The 18,197-nt window shown below is 35.4% G+C and overlaps 1 protein-coding gene across 2 annotated transcripts in view; it reads right to left on the reverse strand.

The window, feature by feature from the left end:
* Positions 1-986: 986 nt before the first annotated feature.
* Positions 987-18,197, reverse strand: part of GABRG2 (gamma-aminobutyric acid type A receptor subunit gamma2) — a 74,147-nt gene continuing 56,936 nt past the window's right edge. The window contains exons 7-10 of one of the 2 annotated variants that reach the window (XM_040573361.1): positions 8,656-8,808; positions 6,396-6,601; positions 4,590-4,613; positions 994-3,134 (exon numbers count right to left, since the gene is read on the reverse strand). In XM_040573361.1, coding sequence (XP_040429295.1) covers positions 2,859-3,134; positions 4,590-4,613; positions 6,396-6,601; positions 8,656-8,808 — 659 coding nt within the window. In that variant the 3' untranslated portion in view covers positions 994-2,858. Of the gene's footprint in view, positions 3,135-4,589; positions 4,614-6,395; positions 6,602-8,655; positions 8,809-18,197 lie in introns of both variants that reach the window. The other variant, XM_040573362.1, reaches the window with a different exon arrangement.

Raw genomic sequence — 18,197 nt, forward strand, 5'->3', positions numbered from 1 at the left:
TACCCAAATGGTATTTTGCGTGCTGTTTAGTTGCTTTGATGGCAGTCTAACTTTACAATACAAGGGTCATCTTTTGGTTCTGTGCTGAATAGCTAATGCAGTCTCTGTTCATAACAACACAAAACTTTTTGCTCAGACAGCATTGCAGTGTGCTTTGGTGTCACGTCCTTACTGGTAACTACATGTTTCGCCATGAAATGTCTTTTTGAGTCTCATGTATCTGCCCCAAGAGGAAATTAAAAATCACCTAAATCAAAGCGGTAGAAGCCGATGTGTTGGGTCATGAATGAGGAAGGGCTTATGTGCTCTACTTCGGCTAGTGATAGATGGTGAGAAATGGTCACTCAAATTCTTAACTACAGGGGTGGCATACTTTTCTGTAATTTTTAACTCAACTCCTTCCTTTCTGGAAGGAGGAGGCCACCTCGATCACTCGTTCCTCAGTACTACGTGCAATTCTGCCATGCTTCAAGCCTTCTACAGGCACATGCGGTCTGCTGGCTGAACTAGTATAAAGGATTTTGAGTGACTGAATCCTTAGTTTCACTGGTCTTGACAGAAAAAAAATATCTAAAAATGTTAACTGAAATGCACTTGACCTCAGCAAATTAAAGGTCTGATTAAGGCTGAGACTCATACTGATCTGTATAAAAGCTATTTGGTAACAAGAAAAAGATACAGGTAAAAATTGAATTCTTACATATTTAACATCAGCCACTCTCATTAAATGGAAGGAACTAACAGCAAGCTGTTACATCAATGACCACTGAAAAAAAATAATTATTCGTTGAACCTTCTGGCAGCAGCTGAAATGCACTTCCATGTGAAAGATGATTGAAACTCATTCAGGGAATGGAGACACTCAAAGTGGAGAAGGAAAAAGTTCTCTTTTTTTCCTCGGGATGATTCCAACTCTTTTTTTTTTTTAATTTATTTTTTTAAGAATAAGATAATCTTAAAAATGCTTTCAGAGATTTAGTCTCCAACCATGAAAGTTACATGAGTGAGCCATTTGACTACAAAATGAGACAATGCAGAGGGTTATGAGGATTATAATCAGTTATATTTAGGCAACTGATGAATCCAGCATCTTCAAGATGTCTGGTCCTTGAAGCATGATTTTAACAAACCAATTACAAGAAAACTGTGGAGTTGAGTGCAGCAGTTTTATTGGAAAAAGTCCACAGGTGTGTGCAATTCCTTTATTAAAAGGTTTTCAAATATATTGGACAAGGAGCAATTGATGTTCAGGTTATTCCTTTTTTATACATTTTTATTTCCAAAACTATACAAACATTGGAAAACTTACTTTTTTCTCCATTTTAGCTATTAGTAATTCTGTAATGATAATTAAATATCTCCCATTTCAATCTGCAAACCCACATTTCTGGAGGTGACATTTTACATCTTTGACAATAATTATAAAAGAAGTCAGTAATATTTACATGTGCTTAAGGTTGCATAATTGAGCATCATACTGGTTCTGAAAACCAGTGGGTAAGTGGGTTTCAAGATTCAGCCAGGTGGGCTGAATTTTTTAAATACACATAAACTGCATAAATATGATTTAGTAGCCAAGACACTCTTTGTTCCCTTTTATTTTCAAGGCTATCTATAAACTGTGTGCTAGCTATGGAGTTAGGGTTTGTTTAGTAAAGGTACTCACAGAGTGAAAAGCATCACTAGCAACAACTATTGCTGATCAATGACGAATGGGCAGAGAATTGTATGCATATACATAATATAAAACCTAATATTTCAAAACGAACTTGAAGTTCTTATGTAAAAATGTCTACAATAAAAGCTATTTCCTGACTGGATTAAAGAGGAAAGAAAAAAACCGTTGTGTGAGGAAAATAGAGTTCAAAGAGTTCAACATGGGAAAAAACAATGGAAACACATGGATTAAATTTAGAAGCTGATCTTGCAATGTATAATTACTGGAAATTCAGTTGAAATATAGCAACATTATCAATGGAAAATGAAGGCTACAACTGCAGCAGGCGTGTACAGTACACTTTATGAGCTATTATATTGGCCATACAGATTTGTCTACATGTTATTTATTTGAATCCTTAAGGCTTCTCTAATGTCTTACATGAAAGTGCTGTCTGCTTGGATCTTCCATGCATGAGGGAAAGGGGAAATTTTTCAAGGAAAAATGTTTTTAATCCACATTTCAATTACAATAGCACAGCCAGAGACACAAAATAAAAGACAATACTTTATGGTACCTTTGTTTCATTTATTTTGGCCCCCAGAAGATGCATGCACTAGACTTTATGTACTACAAGGTATTGAAATATTTACAGCATTGTACATGTGCTCTTAAAGGGATGGCAAAGGGAAAGGTCTGTTTTTATTTTGGTGGGAGTAGAAGTTACTTTCCTAGCTTAATAATACCTATTCAAAGTGAGAGATGACTCTTCCAAAAAGAAAAGCCCACAGAGAATAAAGCTATAGCATAATTATAGCCAATGTTAACAAACTGTACAGTACTTTACCTGGGAATTCTCTCTGTCACTTCTGTTTGAAATGGCAGTGCCAACTATTAAGTGATGTTGCCATGCTCCCCTTGCCCTGTCTGCTCTGTTTCTCTATTCCATCAGGTATAGCTGTATATTACCTATTTATAAGATTTTTATTTTGAATTATTTCAACATGTTGAACGGACATTTAATTCACAACAACCTGATGGCAATTTCTGGACAAATGATATGATTGGTATTTACTGGGTTATGGCACTAAAGAATTCAGACCACTATAAAGCGTGTCATAAATACTTCAAGTGGACTTAGGAAACCATCTCTCTAAGAAATTCAGTGAGTAAGGCTCATATCACTGATTTCCTTTTGCATTTAAAGGTAAAGATATGATACCCAATACACCAGGTTAAACAAACAGAAGGCAGTTGGGAAGAAGATGCGGGCATAGGAGTCCATTTTGGCAATGCGGATATGTATTCTTCCATGTCTCCATGCTCCTGTTCGACAATCCTCAAAGCAGCAAAAAAAACTAGCACAGTCCTTGCCATCGAGACACTCATACCCATATTCTTCGTCCCTTTCTTGGAGGTGTGTAGCATTGTTCATTTGAATAGTAGCTGATCGAGGTCGGATGTCAATTGTAGGTGCCTAAGGTGAAGTGGCAAAAAAGAAAAAGATGGCAGGAGGGAGAGACTCTGTTATTATCACCAGACCAACAGGGAGACGGACTGATGGGCAACACATGAATGATGGTTCTGCGTGGGGTACATGGCAAATTGCTAAGAAGTTCTAATGGTAATATTACCTTGAACTTGTTAAAATCAGTTGCATCATACACTTTAATTTTACAGGAAAGCAGCACAAATCAATATCAAGTTAACAGTTGTGGACGATTAGCTTTAATGCCGAAGTACACAATAGAGGTTGAAGTAAACATTCAGGAACGTAATTGGTGGTATTTTGAATTGATTTTGTTTTAGACTTTACATAGCTGCTTGATATATGAACGCAATTTGGGTGTTGCACGTGGACAGCACTGAAATAATCAATTGGAAATGCAGGATTATTTTTAATATAGGGCTGGTTCATGTTTAGACATGGGAAAATATATATATGGAAAAAAAAGGCAAAAAGTGAATAAGGTTCACTTTTGAATAAGGTTAGGAGAATCTTGATAAGACTCTCCAGCAGTTTGAATACATGCAGTTCACCATCTACTAATGTTCATCAACTAGAAGATTCAGTGTGTTCCAGATTTTATGTGGTAAGTATACATATACATATATTTGGAATGAATTGAGCAAATTAAACATTTAAAATATGATTAAGCAGTTGGTAAACACTAGTATGAAAAGTCTTATAATTTATTGGTGATAGATACTAGGGTAAAATTACAATAATTTGATTCCATGAGTATGTAAATTTCTTGGCTTTAATTTTTTTTTGTTTGGTTTTTGTTTTTGGACAAAATCTCTGCATTTCTGAATGAAGGTAAGATTTAGATGTAGAACATAGATATATTTGCTAATTTGCTAAGAATGTGTTGATCCATTGACAGCATTAATAAACATATGCATCTTAAACCCTTTCAAAACTCTGACTTTTTTTTTTTTTTTTGTATAAGAAACAGCATTTGATGATGACAATGAATTTTGTTCAGGTCAACATCAGACCAGATTTGGTTTTATAATTTGAAGCTAAATAGCAAAGGTTAAACAGAGGGATCAGAGCTGAGTTCTAAAAGGGTGTAGTGCAGGTTTCTGGTGTAGCTGGTGGCATTGGATCCCATGGGCAATTGAGTAAGAGACAAGCAGAAAGGTTTTCAACACATTAAACTCTCTTAATTCATGCAATCCAATAATGTTGGTCACTCTTGAACTTAGGGTAAGTTCAAAACCATAGTGAATCAGTATTTGGGCTGCTGAATCAACTCTACATATTATTTAGAAATACATAATCATTCTACTTAACTAGGAAGTTGCCTTGAGTAGAATGGATGTCTACTTAAAAACAAACAAACAAACAATAGCACTCTCATGTAAGCTCTAATAGTTAAATTCAGCAGTTGCATGCAGTGAATTTCCATTCCAAAAAACTTTATACCTTGAAGGAAAACATCCGAAGAAGCTTTCATTTTGTAGACAGAAAAGAGAATCAGAGGATTTTGTTTTAAATTAAAGAAAGAAAGAAAAGAAAGAAAGAGAAAAAAAATGTAAATTAAAAATATGTTTCTAAAACATAGTCAAAAAGAACTAAATTTGTAGAAAGGTTGGGGTAATAGCCATTTCAACAAGTATCTATGATATAAAACCCCACATTTTTGTCTTGTCACTGACTCGTAGCTACATCTGGGCCAAAGACAGAACATCAAACTTCAGTTGATCTTTTCATATTCCCGGTAGATTCCAATCTTTTATGCTGAACTGTTTTAAAAGAGGAAACTGATCACAATTTATGAATGTAAGTTTTAGAAGAAAATCTCTTTACCTGCAGACTGGGTGCTGAAGACTCTACTCTTAAGATTTCTAGACTCTTGGTTTAGGATTTGGGCATCTGTTATATTTCTGTTTGTCCCTAGATGGTCACAGATAAGTAATGTAAAGAACAATCTCTAACTCAACTCATTTTGAGTTAATCTTTGCTCTTTTGCATATGGAAAACATAGGTGCACACGAACAGCAACTTATTTCAACCTGAGCCAGGCCAGAATGTGTCACCCTCCAGAAGTGCTTATTTCTTTTGACCAAAAGAGAGCCTATGATGAAATCCAAATTGAAAGGAAGGTGAAAATTCTTCCATTAGGGATGTTTTGCTGACTATTTATCCACTACAGTGTACATCTGCTATTCTTTTTTTAGCGACTTTCTCAAAAAGCTTCTAGGGGTGAAATTATAAAAATAACGTGTAATAAAAGGGATTTTAATACATTTTGTTGTATTTATTTATATTTGCTATATATTATAACTGAGAGAATATCTTAAGTCCTTGAAGATTTTAGCAAAGCAAATCCAAGTGGTTTCATTTTTTCCCTAGATGTTTGAAAATATTCTTAATTAATATAAAACTATTGTGTCCTTCACATTTTGCAGAGGCATATTTGGCTTCTTTGAAGAAGATTGGGTTACTTTTTATTCCCTCTAGTATTTTACACTAATTCTTTTCACCTCACAGGTTCTAGACAACACACTTTTCTTCCCTTTTGCAATGGGTTGAAGTCTGTTCCGGACAAGACAAGCACATATTTCTACCTATCTGGGAAAGATCCCAGACCTCTACTGAGGGTATTTCCAGGATTTTTTTTTCGCTGTGGCTATTATTTGGGTGCATGCTACACAATAAAAAAAAAAGTATAAGTAACATTGCAAACTGTTGCCAAATCACCTTCAAAGAGAGAGAAATAGATGAAGAAGGGAGAAAATACAAGAAAAAGAAGATAAGGAAACAATTAAAAGGAAACAGATGCTAAAGGGGGAATTAGAAAAAAGCACAGTCCATAGGTTGAATATAAAAGATTAAATGTAGTCCTGATAATAAGAAAAACAGAATCACATCAATAAGACAGACATAAGTTAATGGCAGAGAATATTACTAAAGTTAAAACAGAGAAGCTGACAGTTCTTCCATAAAGGTCATAGCAAGAGCTCTTTCTATAACATAAATAAGGGTTTTGGGGATAGTTGTGATTTGCAGAACAATTTGGCTAAAAGGGCCCTTATTCTAAGAAATTAGTTTCTCTGGCATCCATACAACTAATATATGAGCTTTTAATTATCAAGGTGAATGTTTTTATTCATAATAGTACAAAAGAAGAGTATATATATAATAGCAAACTCTCAGATGAAAGTACAGGTGTGAGGAGGGATGTAAACCTAGTTGAATTTTATACCTTGCTGGTAAAAAGATACATACTGGATTTTTCTTCTTTTTGTCTTTATCCTTGCTTGGCTTTCTGTTGCTGACGAAGTAGTGCAAAGTTCCATATTCCACCAGCGCAGAGAAAACAAAAATAAAGCAGACTGATACAAAAAGATCCATTGCCGTCACATAGGAGACTTTTGGAAGAGATTTACGAGCAATTGTACTTAAGGTGGTCATTGTCAGGACAGTTGTAATGCCTGGTAAATAGACAGAAAACAACAGAAATGTTATTACTTCCTGTAACAAAACAACTTTGCCAGTTGTCTCTGACTGTTTCTGAAGGATGCCTGGAGTTCTGACATACAGCAAAAATGTCAAACAGCACATCCCAAGCAGTGAAATGTGGATACAACTGAGAGCTTCAAGGATTAACAGGGAGTGTGAATCATTTTTGCATAGTCACTGAGAGTGCTGCCCTGCAAAATACGTTCATTAGTTGGATTCTGGTTCTAAGAATGTATTTTATTTATTTATTTATTTATGGAGTTTATGTAGTTTAGGTTTTAGGCATCATTAGTTTATTTTTAACTGAGAAATTGAGTTTTAGGGTTTGTGTACTTGTCTACTTAGAGAGAAGAGAACTTCTGTCAGAGTGAGAAGTCAGAGCAGAGAATGGAAATAGGTCTATCACTTCAGTTCATTCTTCATTGTATTCTCAAGGCCCATCTAAAACTTTCCATGCTGTCAGGTTAAGTTTCATTTATTGAATTGATATTGGTAATGGTAACAGTGCCAGTAAGAAACACATTTACAGCCATTATATGAGAGAGAAATTCATGAAAATTCTCAAGAAAGCTTGTAACCAAGATGAAAATTTAGGAGAGGTTGTGTATATATCTGCATATGTGCCACATAAAGAAAGAGGACTGTTTCCTTTCTCCTCATTCAAATGCATTCTAAATGTTCGCAAAAGATGCTAGCCACAAATTCCCACACACATTCTTTGCTGCTGGTTATTTAAGTGATTTGTAAATAAAGCTGGATGGGAGAGTCTCTCAGGGCTCTTTGTAACTGCCATGCTGTGAGGTCAGATTTCTTGCAGTGCCAGAGGAGTGTTTCTTCTGGCCTTTGTAAGTGATTGTAGTCTATAACTGAGAGCTACAATGATATGCCTCACCTTCCCTTCTCCTTTCAGAACATTATTCCCTGTACTGTCATGAGAAGAGCATTAAAAATGCATCAGAACATTTAAAATCCATCACATTTTTTAGGGCAAATTTCATAACCACTGACTTCACCTCCTCAGAGGTATGAATAGACTAGTTCTCAACAGTGACCAATCTGTATTGTACATCTAAACAAACAAACAAAAAGAGCTGAATGCATTTATTAATTATCTACTTTTTTAAAGCTGATTTTATGACCTTGTTTTAGTGTGAAAAGGCAATAAAACATTTAAAACATTTTTGTTATGGGGGCCACTGCTTCTCTATTCCTCTGGTTCTTTCAAGGGAGCTCTTTAAGCAAAATGCTATCCTTAATTTTTTAATCCAGTGCTCTTTGCTGCATTTCTGTGAAAAAATATAACTGCAAAAGGAAAAACTAAAATGACTTTTATTTGCGTGACTTTAATTGAGAAGTAGAAAATCGAGTGTTTCTACCTGTCTTCACAGTCAGGTTTCCACGTTGTTAGTTCTTACAGATCCAGCTGATTTGTACAAGCAAGTGAATTTGGTAGCTCTTAGTTTATTTGTGCAACAGTATGCTAACTGTGTAGAAACTGCTAATTCTGATTAATTGCATGTCACATTTACATGTATAGGATTTTAGATACCACCAAATTCAGTAGATTTTGTGGTCTGAAGGCTACATTTGACTTTTGGTCCCTGAAGTAGAAGTCAGGTATTACACTCCTTCTTTCAACTGTCACACAGAAAGATTGTTTCATTCTTGGCATTTATTTTATTTGTATTGCTAGCCACTATGATATAGAAGTAGAGCAAATAAAACTAATGCATTGTTGTGCCTAATCCAGAAATGTTTTGGTGTTTATAAAATACTACTGTTATCAGAAAAGGGGCAAAAGCTTTTATTAGAGGCAATCTACAATACTTCTAGCTAGGGTCTGCCATAGTAAAATGGAAGAGAGAGAAATATGCTTTAAGCTGTTGTTCCTTGGAAATGATTACATCTCTCTAAATGATGAGAATTTGTGAAAAACTGTCTTTTCTCTTACATTTAGAAACCTCTATAGAGGTGTTAACTGAACATCATAATGCTTGAACAAAAGCAGGAAGGTAAAACAACTCACCCAGTGATGTTCTGGCTGGAACTGCATCCTTGTTAATCCAGAAAGAGACCCAAGACAGCACAACGATAAGCGTGCAGGGAATGTAGGTCTGAATAGTGAAATAACCCATTCTCCTGCTCAGGTTAAAGTAAACAGACATGACTACATAGTCTCCTGTAAAATAAACACATATTGAGATAGGATAATACGTTTAAAAACAAGTCATAGAATTTCTAGGTGCTAGGTAGGGCTTTCCTATTCTATGTCTGAAGTATATGTAAGTCATACATGTAACTACAATGTCAGATTGCAAGGGTAATCTCCCTTGCATACACAGCACAGCAGGCTTCTTCCTTACCATGTCACTCATCATAACATGGAGATGCCTGGATGGTCCTCTTGCAGCAACTGACTGACTGCTGGTGGTCCAGCACACCAGTCACCATCCTGTCCCTGTTAGCATACTCTCAGCTCTGCTCTCAAATAATGCATGCTTTCAGATGTACTTTCTAAATTATTCAAGTCTCAACTATTTTTCAGGGCAAGGTTGTCTCAGTAATTAATTTTTGATTTGCCTGCAGATCTTCTTTTGTACTATCTCCTCTAAGAGGATTGGAACCCATGTTTGCCCAAAAAGTACCCAAAAAGGCAGGCTATATATTACTCTGGTGTGCATACCACATAATTTGCATTCAAGCATTCAATAGCTTTGTGATTCTATTCTGTTTCTTTTTCCCTGTCAAACTATTAAATAAATTACATCTGGATTCAGGATTAAAGCAATGCTTCAGGTTTTGATGTATTTCTTCTAAACTAAAAAAAACACCTTAGATCTCATCTTTTCTTCAGAATACAGCACTCCTGGGAAATCTTGATTGCAAAAGAATTGCAAAACCCCAGGCTGCAAAAAACTTCATTGCAATTCTGTGAAAAACAGTCCAGAGAGAAGTCTTGAACTGAAACAGAATAGGATTTATAAATCCAGAATAAGATACTTTTCCACAGATATCAAAGAGACTCTGTGGATAACGTGTATTCTGCTTAGATCAGTACCATTACTTAACAGTGAGTTTTCTGTTTTCAGGCATAATTAAAATTTTTATTTCCCCAGAATAATCCCTTTAAATCTAGTCACAGAAGAAACTTCAGAGCTCATTTTTCAGGTGGTGCTTTTTTTTTTTTTTTTTTTTTTTCTTTTCAGAGTGAATGTCCCTATCCCAGGGATTAACTGGTTTATAATTTGTCATTATTATAAGAAAATCAGAAACTTAAAAAAGCAAATGGTGTATGTGTGATTTACAAGGCAATCTGGTTGAATATAAGCAACCAGCTTTAACAATTAGGTGTTGTCTGATTATCCCCTTAATTCACAGATAATCTTGTGTTTGTCCTTCATGTACAATAAACTTCAGCCATAAAACTGAAGCCAGAATCATTCTTCATCTCTGTAGGTCATCTGTTAATTTCCTAGAAAGTGACTATTTCATTAATTTGGGGAATTAATTTTTATTCATTCACCTTCATATATGCAATTTTAATAATTGGTATTTCAAATTTGTATGGTATTATTTCTTCCAGGTATATTATGGTAGAGATAACTCAAAGTAGTAATTGTATTACTTCAAAGCAAAGTCTCAAAGAAAAGGCCGTTTTCATGTGCAGTGTTGTTATGTTACTTTAATGAGACAAAGAAGTACCAGAAGAAAAATGGGAAATATAAACCCAAACATATATGAGAATGTAAAAATTTACAAAAGATAAGCTCAGCATTGAAATAAAATTTGGCTGTTTTCTCTCTGCTTTTACTTCTTTTTCTCAAGTTGTAAATGCTATAGACCGTCTTGTGGAGTAGCTGAGCAGATATATTGGATCCTAGGTAACTACTTCTTTCCTATATTTTGTCCATATTTTTTGTCTTGTACTTGGACAGGTCTTTTTGGTGGTTTTAAGCACTCTTGCCTTGTAGAATCTTTTCCTCAAAAGAATAGAAAATATCAGGATCTATTACAGAAGCCAAAGCTGCCGCTCAGAGGTGTTATAGCCACATCCAAAACTCAGCTGAAACCTGTGCTGAAAAATTCAGCAGATAAATCCAGCTGACATAGACCAGGGTGTTCTGCGAAGGCTTATGTAGACCTTCCATGTTCAGTAACACTGTATGCAACTCCAGTCAAATGCTGGTGTGAATAACACACAAATACACATATGTATACAGAGAGAGAGAGTAGCTTCAGTCCTTCCATTTTATAGACCATTTTCACAAACACTGTTTTACCATGTTTTCTCTAGAAAACCTTATGCAGATTATCTTGGCTCCATGGAGGTTTGTTTGGATTTTTCCCTTAATACAAGTAGTGTTTTTGCATAGTTAAGCTATCAGAGTAATATTTTACAACCTTTTATATATTATTTTAAAATATATATATATATTTTTTTCAAAATATAAAACATAAGAGCTTTAAAATGCTAACTAACTTGTAAAGGCCTTGGTCCATTCAGCAGCAGTGAGACATTACTTTGAATTCTCTATTAGCTCAATGACATGCTTCCAGTCCCTAATATTCTGTGATTCTGTGAGGACAATCCGTTTACACAGAGCAACAGCAGTGTCCTGACAGAGCATTTGCTACACAAATTGGAGACAGTCCAGGTGGAAATGTTTTGCATATAAATGAACACAATTCCCACTGCTTTTTTTATTTTTATTTTTTGTTTATTTTGTTTTTAAACACTGGACTTCTTAACCAATTATGTTTAGAAATAGTATATCTCTACTAAAATGTTCCAAAAGTTAAAAGTAATGCAATTGTTCTAGATTTTGTTCATCTCTCACTAATGTCATTGCAGTTACTTTTATGGAAGGACTTTGCTTCCTAATGGATGCAAAAGTAAAACAAACAACAATAAGAACCCACCACCACCAAAAAAAAAAACAACAAACCACTCCAGAATGATATGCACAGGAAATGTTTTTTTATCAGCTCCTGGAAATTGTAGAGAAAGCCCACAGAATTATTCTTACAGACCTTATTTCTTATACCTCGTAGAATCTGAAACATTTTAGTGAAAGCTCAAGGAATCAAAAGAACTCATAGATACTCTAATAGGCTTTAATATATCTATGAATGGAGAAGTAAAATCAGAGGAACTCAGAACCTCAGTGTCCGGTATAACTTGCCAGGCAGCATGGAGGTGACCAGTCTGAAGAAGCATTTAACGATATGTAAATTCTTTTCAATTAAATCTTGCTTTCTAATCTGAAAGCCTGCTGGAGCTGCAAACATTGTTGTGTTGTGGAGTAAATTCCGCTATTTCAGAGAATCTTACTAAAGAAAGGAATAATGTTAATACCACAGAGGAATTTTATTTATTCCTTACCTTGCTTGGTTAGGATTTTGGGAAGTTGGATGTGCTGATGATTTTTCTCAATAACGAGCATATGACAGGAAATGCCATGATGAGGCAATGCAGTAGTTCTTTAATGTACTGAATATATCTTCTAGCCTTTAACTAATATTAAACTAATTGTAAATAAAGCAATAAGGAAAACAGGAGTAAGTGGTGGGATGCTCCAGAGAATCATGGTGTTAGGTGTTGCCTAGTTTATGCAGGTGATGTAATGGTGTAACAGCAGGCCTTCTAGATGCTACACGGTTTTGAATAAGACAATCATTCTGGCAATAATAAAATATGTAACGCTATAGAAGCACACAAATTAATGCAAGACCAAAGACATGCAATTTATCACCTAATACCAGTTGTCGTAGAACACATGGTAAAGTGTATTGAGTCCTCTGTGGAACATGGACTTGGCAGTACATTGCTTTAATCCCACTTGTCATGAGTTAAAACCATTATCTCTTATAATGGAATCTTGCCCCAGCCATGTTTTTATCCAACTTTGCTCTTTTCTGACTTTATTCATGGTCTTCTCTGCTCTTCACCTGGGACCAATTTAAATGCTCGTTGTTATTTTCAGGTTGTCTCTGTGCCTGAGGTCATTTTCACTCCTGGTATGGTGCCTACATGAAGCTGTCAAGCTAAGACTCTATTTTAGTCAAAACTGACCAGAGTTGATACTTAGCACAGTGTTTTTCACTAGCCCTCATTTGGTAAATTGATATTTTTTTCATTATTACTTCATCCTCTTTCCCTGAGCTGTGGCTCTTGTTTATTCAATTTTTTCTGCCGCAGCAAGAGAGGTTCTCAGACTGCCAGATTGCTGTTTGGAGGACTGATAAACTTTCGGACTTTTCTAGAAATGACTGATAATGCAACCTGACAGTATCTTGGTAACACAGCATAACCAAGTACTTAACATTTGGCACCCTAATTAGAAAATTATGGATTTAGCCTTTCACTAGAGATCTTATCATCCTTCCCATTTTATGATGTATATACATCATTGTATATGTCTAGAAAATAGGTAGCTTTTTTTTTTTCCTTTTTTTTTTTTTTTTTTTTTTTGAGAAACACTCTATTGCCCTTGGAAAAAATAATCTTATGCTGAAGAGCATAAAAAGTCATCCTTCATATATTTAGACATTGTTCCCCTACCCTCCACATGAATATGCATATATCCTCTATTCATCTGTGTGAGTACATGCAGATAGATAGGCATAGTCTGAAGGTATGCTAATCAGTTGAGCAATTTCTTCAGTAACATGTATTTGAATTTTTAAACCAGAATGCAGTCCCTTGGGAAAACAGTATTCAGATCATACTTATATGCATGTATAAATACTCATATCATATTTTCTACTAAATGCATATTCCTGCTGATTATGTTCAGATCAGGAGACGCAGGGCAGGATTCTGACTTGAGGCACAGCCTCCTCATGCTGCTATTCTGAATGGGAAGCTGAAGATTTCTCTTGGCAATAATCCTTGTTACATGTAGAGAAAGTGCATGGACCTTAAATCACATCTACAGTAGGATATAGTTTGAAAGGGAGATGCATAACATCAGTATCAGTGATTACGACCTTAGTAAGCCCTTACAAAAGGTTATATTTCAAAGGGCCTTGTACCATTCTAATTTATACAGTCTCAAAGCAGTCTGAGAACTTTAAGCTCTTCCTTCCATATACTTGTGTGATACGGTGATTTGAATACTTGATTCAGGCTCTGTTAGACATTAGGGGAAGTGAATTCATGATTTGAGGAACCATCTGTGCATACATCCTGGCCTAAGTCCCAAAGGTTCAATAGAAGGAATTAGTCGTGCCAGGAAGCGTAGCTGGGGGGGCATACGCTGCACTTGGCTGATTTAATCAGCACAGTGGGTGTGATCCTTCACTGCATCCTGGTTGTGGAATTGCTTATACCTGTGCAAAGCAAATGGGAAATTATACCTATTAGTACTCTCTTTATGCCTGTTTAAGTGACTGTGCAAAGTGTGAGGTACTGGGGAAACAAGTCTCTAATTTGTGCTCAGAAGTGATTTGGAAGCTAGTACAAATGGTAGAGAAAAGAACAGCTTTCTAACATCCCAGGAAATTGGTGCCTTAATTATAGTTCAGGTAGCAACACTTACAGCCCAGATCATCTCACCCTTACTATTATAAGATTCTGTTTTCTCTTGTTTAAAACACCACTAGTTTTATATTATAAAAAGAAATGCAGAAAAGCTTCAGAAATTTTATATTGGCCACCTGACCAAGTTATTCGTATGTGTCAATTCATTCTCATAGTCAGTTTTGGAGTGGAGAAAATTGAATGTTTCATTTCTGTTAAACATATGGAGTTTGCAACAGGGAAATTCAATTAGGCAAAGGGCTGGCTTTTTTATATGTTGGCATTTCTGTGAAAATGCTTCATGGCTAAGTTAACAGTTTGGAAAACAACAAATGTGTTCACAGACATAGGAAGTTCTTTGAGAAGTTATAACACCTAGTTTTGTCTAGCTCCATGCTACCTCTGTTTCGTACCAGGCTTCGTGCTACCTTGAAGAGCACACCAAAAACAGATGGATGCTCACACAATGAAATGTCTCTTTCCTTCTCAAACCTTATTTGTTCCTTTAGACAGTGCAATACCTGAAATCTCCAGAAATTCTCTGAGTGCTGAAAGCATATAGAGCATGAGGTCCTTGCCTCATGCTGACTCTGCAGTAGAAGAGCTCTTCTGCCCCAAGAACTAGAGGTATTCTATCCCAGGGTCTGAAAATGAGTTTCCTGGAGTATTCGACTACATTGAATATTTTTGCCTGTGTATAATTTTATGAAAATATAGCTCTGTTTTAGTAATTCTAATAATATTTGTAATTTAGCACTTTTCATCCTTGCATGAAATGTAAGAATCTGTGGAGAAAACAAATTCTATACCAGAATATTGATGATGAATCAGTAACTGGCAGAAAAAATTCTACCAAGTAGCTTTATAATGTCTCTTAAAAATTTGAACTCTTCCTCTTCCAGGTGCATTTTGAAACTTTTTATTAAAAAAAAAAAAAAAAAAAAAGACAGAAAAGACAGTGGTATTATGAGCCAAAATCTCCCAGAATTTTTCATATAGGCCATAATTTGTTCTTTAAGGTCTGATCAAATTACTGGCAACTGGGATTTAACATAAGTCACTGTTTATGTAGTAAGTAACAGGCACGATTTTGTTCATGCAGCCAATAGCAGCCACATGGTGCATACAGACCCAGACTTACACCAGCTGTCCAGATTTCCACTGTTTTTTTTTTTTCTCTTCTTAATTTGAATAGAAACCAAATAGAAAAGAGCAAGAACCTGTAAAAAATTTGTTTGGGAAACCATATGAAAATATAGATAGAAATGGAACCTTTTCTCAGTTAACTTATATAAACGAGTACATAAATACATGACTTGTTATATATGGAAAACCCTTTTTAGTTCATCTTTCTGGATGGACTGTATATAGGAAAAATGCAAACGAAAAAAATCGTGCCACAGGAGGGCACTGTCACCTCAGAATGGAAATGAGCAACGATTGTAAGTCTGCCAGTGGAAAACTGAATCTTAAAATTTTCTATGATTATTCCTCATATTGATTTATATGGCCACTCGAATGGCCTGACTTCTATGGCTATATTAATACAGGAGCACTTATAAGAATATAACTAATTCTTGTATGATAGAAATATTAGCAAAGTAATATCACCTTTGTGCTACACATAATGAGTTTAAACTGCATAAATTGTTAATGAAGAACATCCATGGCAGCAGAATTTATTTTGTTTTGCTCATAAATAACTAATAGAAACATCACTGTTCTCTCTCTCTCTCTCTCACTGTTAACATGGCCAAAGGTCTCATTTTCTGTTCGGTGGAGATCACAGCTAACACTGTTTCGTTTTTGTTTGGTTTTGTTTGTTTAAGAAAGAACAGATAAAATGTAGTTTAATGGAAAAGACGTGTTTTCTTGTTTATAGTCATGGTACATGGAAATACCATTAAAAAAGTAACAGTTCTATATATACCTCCTTTAAGCTAGGAGTTGTAGTTGTAAACTTCTTGCCAGCAGCACTCTAGGTAAGCTCTCACTCTGAATCAATCTCAGTAAAAAAGACGCAAGGGAAGGTCACTCATATTGTGATGTATTTGAAAGATCAAAATTCAAACCCATGTCAGACTGTGGGCTGTACAATAGAGCTCTAATCTTGGATGAAAAATCATGTAAATAGTTTAAGATTGGTGTACGTGTTCTGATTCATCTTCACTTGGCTTTTGTCCCCATCTCTTTTCTTGCCTTGACAGAGCCTGTGTTTGGAATACTTTCTGGCATTTTTTGTTTTGGTTGAGGGTAGCAAGTCAGCCTGAAACTGCAATTCAATGATATGTCTTGCACTGTTACGGTGATATAAGGAAAACATAGTATTCCTTTCTGAACACACAATTTTCTATGAGTATTCAGATTTAACCTACACAAATGACTCTCTTGTATAACATCTAAAATGACACATTTTGATGTTTTTTTCTTTCCACTGGATCAGGATGTTCTTAGGTCTGCCTAGTTCAGTACTAATGAAATAGAACTTCTAAAATTGGTCATTTGTCACATGAGGAGATGCTGACATTAGCTTCTCCTTGCGGTATGTTTTTACGTATGTCATAGTAAAATCATTTGGGCCAAAGTCTTTGATCACAGTGTCACATAAATGAATTTTCAGCAAGATAAGACAAATTTAATCACAGTGCTGATTGTAAGCAGATATTTATGAGTTTTATCAGTGTCCACAGCCAGAAAGAAGAGACTCTGGGGAAAAGGCACAGTCAGACACTGTACCCTAGATATCTGACCATGACACCTTCTCATTATCTCATCCTTTGCCAGATACCTTTTTCATTGTTACTTTACTTCACAGTTTTTGTCCTTTCATTGACTCATTTTTGGACTGCATAAGTGCCAGACAGCTTCAAAAAATAATTAAGTCTCTTTTCAAAACATTCTCTTTCCCTCTGAGGTTTAACAGTGAAATACCAGTATTGTGTCACAGGAAGTCATGATGTGAAATAAAATACCTTGAATGTTTAGCCTGTGGGGCAAAGGAAGAAAGAAAGAAAATCTGACATGGCATTGTAGATATTTGCTTGCAGTAGTCTTGAAGCACTCAGAAGCAGTCTCATTCTCTACCTGACTGCTGGCGGTTGCTCTGCCTGGGTGTTATGTAAAGGACAAGGCGATTCATGGTCATCACTGATCCAACACGGCAGCTGTACTAAGTGACTTCCATCCCAATTCTAAATATCCATTTCTAATCTACGATTATAGCTTGATTATGTAATGGGGTAAAACAACATTAAGACTTTCACAAAGCTTGTACTGTAGTCCATTTATATAAGATTATCTCTGGGTTTCAGATAGCTGCAAGCCTGGTTTCCAATTTATATTCCAAAGGATGAATCCTAACTACATTGAACAGCAGGATGGAGGGCAGAAGGAGATCCCCTGTTTTGTTTGTTTGTTTGTTTTTCTCTGTTTTTAAAGAGTAATGTGTATGTCTGTGAATGCATCTGACGTCAAACACCTTGATTTCCTCCAGGACCAGGGGGAAGGGGAGCTGAAATTAGTTTGCATTTGTGCGAAATGACAACCCCAGCTGATGAAACTCCTGTAAAATGAGATGAATCATTATAGCTATCCAAGCAAATGAAATTTCTTTATGTATGACATGACTTTCTGCCCAACAGTTCTGATTTTTTTTTGGTCCTTGGCCACTTGTTCCACTTGAAGTGCTGTTTTCTCAGTTCATTTGACAGAATGTGTTCCACTTCTCATTAGTTTCTAATTATAGGAGGAAAAAATGTAATGATGCTAGACAGTAATTAAAATCTTTTATTGTTGTTCCTACTTTCGCTTTGAATTCACAGAGATAAGATTTACCCTAAGATATTTTTATAGCTGAAAAATATCAGTATGTGGAAGTGTCTTGAGGGACTGAAGGTAAACTTAGGTGTGTATGTTTCTAAGGCTCTCTCTGTGAATAGTTCAAATCTGAAAGAAAAATGAACTAAGCCTATTTTTATTTTTTTTTCCTAGTTGACTTAATTACAAATAACTGATCTTTTTTGTTTGTCTTTGAAAACAGCTAAGCT

Source organism: Cygnus olor, chromosome 14 (assembly GCF_009769625.2).
Source record: "Cygnus olor isolate bCygOlo1 chromosome 14, bCygOlo1.pri.v2, whole genome shotgun sequence".
Classification (NCBI taxonomy): Eukaryota; Metazoa; Chordata; class Aves; order Anseriformes; family Anatidae; genus Cygnus; species Cygnus olor.